The sequence below is a fragment of the Urtica dioica genome, chromosome 1 (assembly GCF_054948205.1).
Source record: "Urtica dioica subsp. dioica isolate 48M chromosome 1, U.dioica_male_clone48M_v1_H2, whole genome shotgun sequence".
NCBI lineage: Eukaryota > Viridiplantae > Streptophyta > Magnoliopsida > Rosales > Urticaceae > Urtica > Urtica dioica.
In genome coordinates, this window is record NC_142756.1 from 43,557,368 (window position 1) to 43,563,064 (window position 5,697).

At 52.8% G+C, this 5,697-nt stretch overlaps 1 protein-coding gene across 1 annotated transcript; it reads right to left on the bottom strand.

Moving 5' to 3' along the window:
- Positions 1 to 1,096: 1,096 nt before the first annotated feature.
- On the bottom strand, positions 1,097 to 3,373 carry LOC149407964 (uncharacterized). Its single transcript, XM_089622821.1, has 3 exons — positions 3,311 to 3,373; positions 2,287 to 2,370; positions 1,097 to 1,450 (listed from the first exon to the last, which is right to left on the bottom strand). Exons 1-3 carry the CDS (start codon positions 3,371 to 3,373, stop codon positions 1,097 to 1,099), a joined length of 501 nt encoding a protein of 166 aa, XP_089478947.1.
- Between the last annotated feature and the right edge of the window lie 2,324 nt (positions 3,374 to 5,697).

Genomic DNA, 5,697 nt, shown 5'->3' on the forward strand with positions numbered 1-5,697 from the left:
GTCGGGCGTCCCTCCGCCCGAGATTGATGAGGAGCAGGTCGACTTTGGTTCCGAGTAGTTGGTCTTGTTTTTTATTTCCCACGCACTTGTTTAGCGCTTGTCTTCTTTGTTGCTTTCCTTTCGGATATTTGTCGTATTGTTTTCCTTTCGTTGGATTGTTTCCGAAACATTGATTGTTTTCATTAAAGCTTTTTCGGTTTATTGTGCGTCTTATTTTCTCGATTTACTATGCTTAGCGTAATTGATTCGCGCAATCCGGCTAGTGCGTGTCTCACGACCCTCGGTTTACTATGTCTAGCATAACCAGTCTGCACGGCTTAGTGCCATACTTAGTGGCGAGGTTTCTCGTGGACGCTGGCTAGACCAGTTTCGTCCGGCGGGGTGGTGTGAGCCTTTGACATCCATTAGTGACTCGCTGCCTCTCAGCGTACGAGCTGGATGGCTAGCGTGCTTCTTTCCTGGCGTGTACGCTACCTGTCGGCGTGCGTGTTATGTGCCAGGATGGGCTTGAAGCAAGCGCAGTTCCTAGCGAGCGCGGTACCTGTCGGTACGCGTGTCGCGTTTTGGATTTTGACTGCTGCCTTAGGATCAGTGGTCCGGTGCGCGGATGCGACCCGTTGACATTTCGCTACCTTTCGGCGTGGAATCGTTCGAGAGCGTCGCGCGAAAGATGTGTACCTGTTAGCCCCCCGAGTTTCTTGTGTACTCGTAGAGGAGACTAGAAATGATAATAACTCATGAAAAAAGCTTTTGAGGCAAAATGTAATCCCATTATTGTGTCAAAACAAATTAAAATTACACCCCCTGGCCATTGGCTTTATTTAAACTCGAAATTGTCACTTAACAAAATTGAAAATAAAATGAAAAAAGCATAAAGAGTCGAGAGCGGGCTTCTATGGGTAGTATTGCCTCAGATGCTCGGCGTTCCACGGATGAGTGAACACGAGCCCTTCCAGGTTCTCGAGCTCGTACGTGCCACCATGTATGGCTCGGCGCACACGATACGGGCCTTCCCACCAAAGACTCCCGCCGCTTGCACCTTGGTGTCTTGAAACGCCCTTCTGAGGACGAGGCTTCTGTCGGCAAACTTTCGCCGCTAGACCTTGGAGTTGTAATATTTTTCGACCTTCCTCTTTTGTGCGGCGAGGCGGGTAAGTGCGTCTGCCCTCTTCTTGTCTATGAGGTCCAGTTCGAGCCTCATTCCTTCGTTGTTGGCGTTTTCTTCGAATTCTTCGATGCGAAAAGTCGGGAGTTTGGTCTCGATGGGTACCACGGCCTCGATTCCGAATGCGAGCACGAATCGGGTTTCGCCGGTCGCGCTCCGCGCGGTTGTCCGATACGCCCACAAGACCATGGGGAGCTGCTCGGCCCATGCCCCCTTTCTTTCTTCTAGGTTCTTCTTCAGGTTCTCCTTGATCATTTTGTTGACCGCTTCGACTTGGCCGTTGGCCTGAGGATGTCGGGGGGACGAGAAGGTCTTGCTGATGAACAACTATTCGTATATGTCACGGACGCGCGCGTTGTCGAACTGCTTCCCATTGTCAGTCACAATCGATGCAGGGATCCCGAAGTGGCAGACGATGTTCTTCTAGATGAAACTAGTCGTGTTCACCGCCGTGATCTTTGCCAACGGTTCCGCCTCCACCCATTTCGTGAAATAATCGATAGCTACGATTGCGTGCTTGTATTGTCGCGGGGCCGTAGGCAGCTCACCGATGAGGTCGATTCCCCACTTCGCGAAGGGTCGAGGCACCACGATCGGGCATAGTGGCGCCGGTGCTTGGCACGGGACGTGGGCGAATCTTTGGCATTTGTCACACCTTTTGGCCCACTCGTGGGAGTCCTTTTTCAAGGTTGGCCAAAATTACCCAAGCCTTAGCAGCTTCAGAGCCAGAGACTGTCCGGCAGTGTGGTTCCCACACAGCCCCTCGTGCACCTCGCGGAGCGCTTTTTTCACTTCCACCTCGGTTAAGCATCGGAGGAGGGGTATCGAGTACCCTCTCTTGAATAGGGTGTCCCCCTCATTGTGTACTTCGGCGCCAAGCTTTTCAGCTTTCTTGCTTCCGCCTTGTTTTTGGGGATGACTCCTCGTTTGAGGTACTCCACGAGTTGCGTCATCCATGAGGGGGGTGGCATTTCATCAATCACCCCTACGTCGCGTCTCGAGACATAGGGTCGGGTCAACACTTCTATTGGGACATTGCCTTCTCCTTCTTCGTCTATCCCTGACGCAAGGCGTGCCAGGGCATCGGCCTCAATGTTCGCCTCTCGGGGAACTTGGACTACCTCGAACCATGACAGGGCTTCCAGGTTCTTCTGAGTCTTGGATAGATACGTGATCATGCTCGGCTCCTTGGCTGCGTAGTCGCCCTTCATATGGTTCACAATTAGTTGTGAGTCGCAATGAATACGCAGGTTCCGGATTTCTAGCTTGTTCGCCAATTCCAAGCCAACGATCAGAGCCTCGTACTCCGCCTCATTTTTGGAGGCCTTGAACTCGAATCGCAAGGCGTACCTCAAATTTTCCCTATCGAGGTTTGTGAGTATGACGTCGGCGCCAGCCCCCCGGGCATTCGATGCGCCGTCTACGTGCAAGTCCTAAACCAGCCCTATCGGGCCACTAGTCCTCTTCTTCGACGACCCGTCGTGGTCGTTCTCCTTGTCTTCCTTGTCTTCGCCTGTTAGGGGCGTACTAGTGAATTCCGCCACAAAGTCGGCGAGGTCCTGGCCTTTGATAGCGGTTCTAGTTTGAAACTCGACCCCGTACTAGCCCAGCTCTTGGGACCATATGGCCATTCGTGACGAGGTCCCTTTTTGCAAAGCCTTTTCGATAGGATGTCCCTTGCGCACCATGATCGGATGTGCTTGAAAGTAAGGCGTAATTTTCTCGCGCTCATGACAAGGGCGAGGGATAATCTCTCGATTTCCGGGTATCGAGTTTCGCCGTCGAGGAGCGCCTTGCTAACGTACTAGACCGGCCGTTGAACCCTATCTTCCTCGCGTACCAGAACTGCGCTCACGGCCCTGTCGGAAACCGCGAGATAGACATACAAGGTCTCACCATCTTTCAGTTTTGCAAGGAACGGAGGGGAGCTGAAGTAGGTCTTCATTTCACGGAACGCCTCCTCGCACTCCTCCGTCCACACGAACCTGTGGGTCTTTTCAATGCCTTAAAGAATGGTTGGCACCTGTCGGTGGCCTTGGACACGAATCGCGTTAAACTTTGCACTTCTTTAACCTTTTGCGGTGACCTCATTTCCAAGATCGCCTTGATTTTTTCGGGATTAGATTAGATCCCACGGCGGCTCACCATGTAACCCAGGAATATTTCGGACTCAACCCCGAAAGCGCACTTGTTGGGATTGAGCTTCATCTTGTAACGCAACGGGATTGTGAACATATCCCCGAGGTCTCAGACGTGGTCGTAGGCTTTGAGGCTTTTGACTAACATGTCGTCCACATAGACCTCAATTGTCTTGCCGATCTGGTTGGCGAACATTCGATTTACCAACCTTTGGTACGTCGCACCCGCGTTTTTAAGGCCAAAAGACATGACCTTGTAGCAACAGAGTCCGCGGTTCGTAACGAAGGTGGTCTTGATTTGATCCGGCTCGTGCATGCGGTTATGATTGTATCCCGAGTAGGCATCCATGAAGCTTAGTAGTTCATTGTCCGCCGTGGCATCCACGAGTTGCTCAATTCTTGGGAGAGGAAAGTTGTCCTTCGGGCAGGCCTTGTTGAGATCTTTGTAATCGATGCAGATCCGCCACTTTCTGTTTGGCTTCTTCACCATGACGACATTGGACACCCACTTGGGGTGTTTCGCCTCCCTAATGAAGTTGGCGGCGAGAAGCTTGTCAACCTCTTCACCAATGGCCATGTATCTCTCCCCGCTGTACGCTCGTCTAGGTTGGACGCGTTCGGTCACTCTTTTTTCGTCATTGAGGCGGTGAACCATTATCTCGGGGTGATCCCCGGCATGTCGGCGTGTGTCCACGCGAAGACATCTTTGAACTCGCGGAGGAAGGCCGCGATTTGGAGTTGGATCTCGGTCGAGAGCTGGGCACCCACCTTGACTACTTGGTCAGGCTTTGCGTCATCCAGCACAACAGGAACGAGGTCATTTGGTGTTTCCACCTTCCGACGCTCGACATCGTCCCTTTGGTCCAGTTCCCCGAAGGTGTCTCCTTCCTCGATTTTGCATGGGAATTTGTCTCCGAGTTGCAAGACGACTTCTCCTTCATCTTTCCATCCACCCCCTGGATGTAGCACATTCTTGCCATTGATGGTCTCCCAACATTATGGCGATCCCATTTTCAGTTGGGAATTTCATCATCAGATGGTAGGTGGAAGTTATGGCCTTCAGCCGATTGAGAGTCGGACGACCTATGATGATGTTGTACGCGGACGGCTGATCCATAACCAGGAAGGACACGATGTGGGTGACCTCGATCCCCCCGGGCGTCCCGAAGGTAACCGGGAGGTCGATGGTGCCCTCCGTCGTGAACCTCACCCCGGAGAAGCCGAAGAGCGGGGTCGAGATCGGGGTCGGTCTCAGCCCGGTTAGCTTCATCCTGTCCAAAGTTGATTTGAAGATGATGTCGGCCGAGCTGCCGTTGTCAATCAGGATCCTTCGGAGAAGGTTGTTAGCGACCGGGGCCTAGATGACTATCGTGTCATTATGCGGGTGGAGCACTCGCACCGCCTCCTGGTTGGTGAAGAACATGGACACGAATGGGTCGGAGGCGGAGCCTCATATGTGTGGTTGATATGGTGTGCTATTTTCCCTTGGGAGACTTCCCGCACGTACTTCTTTCTTTGCATGCTTGAGTCCCCGAATTCTGGTCCGCCCTTGATCGAGCCCACAATGTGCATTTGCGAGCTCTCCGGTTCATCATTCGCCATCCAATCAGTGCCGGTTACCATCGTCTGACCCTTTCTTTCTTGCCGCGGGCATTCTCCGCCTGCCGTGGCGGTCCCGATCATTCTGAGAACGTATTCCTTCAACTTTCCATCTTGGATAAGGGCTTCAATCTGACGTTTGAGCTGCTGCATTCAGACGTCAGGTGCCCGTGGTCTTTGTGGTATTCACAAAATTTACTTCGATCCCGCTTCGCGGGATCCTTCGTGAGAGGAGCGGCGCTTCCTAGCTTGTTGCGGTGCAGAGCCTGGATCCGCTCTTGCGGAGTGTTCAGATGGGTGAATGCCGAAAACTTTCGGAAGCTGTCGACATCAGTCGGACATGAGGAAGTAGCTTGTACGAGCTCCCTCCGTGATCTCTGTGATGCATCCTTGTCATCGAATTATTCGACCTTGTGGGATTCTTCGGTGAAGCGGGCTAGGTACTGCCTCAAGGTCTCATCTCTCCCTTGTCGAATGGACATGAGGTACGTCTTTGATTTCTTTTGCGCCACCAGAGTGGCAAACCGAGCAAAAAAGGCCTCTCGCAAGGCCAGGAAGGATGAGATGCTCCCCGACCTTAGGCTTCGGAACCACTCAAATCCCGACCCGGTGAGGGTCAGGCAGAAAGCCTGGCACAGGGTGGCGTTCGACTGTCCCTGCATCGTCATCCATGTCTCGTAATGCTGGATGTGGAAGTTCGGGTCCGTCCGTCCGTCGTAAGGAGGGATGGACGGTAGCTTAAAATTCCCTACGCATGGCTGCGCAAGGATTTGAGCGGCGAATGGAGAGTATGAT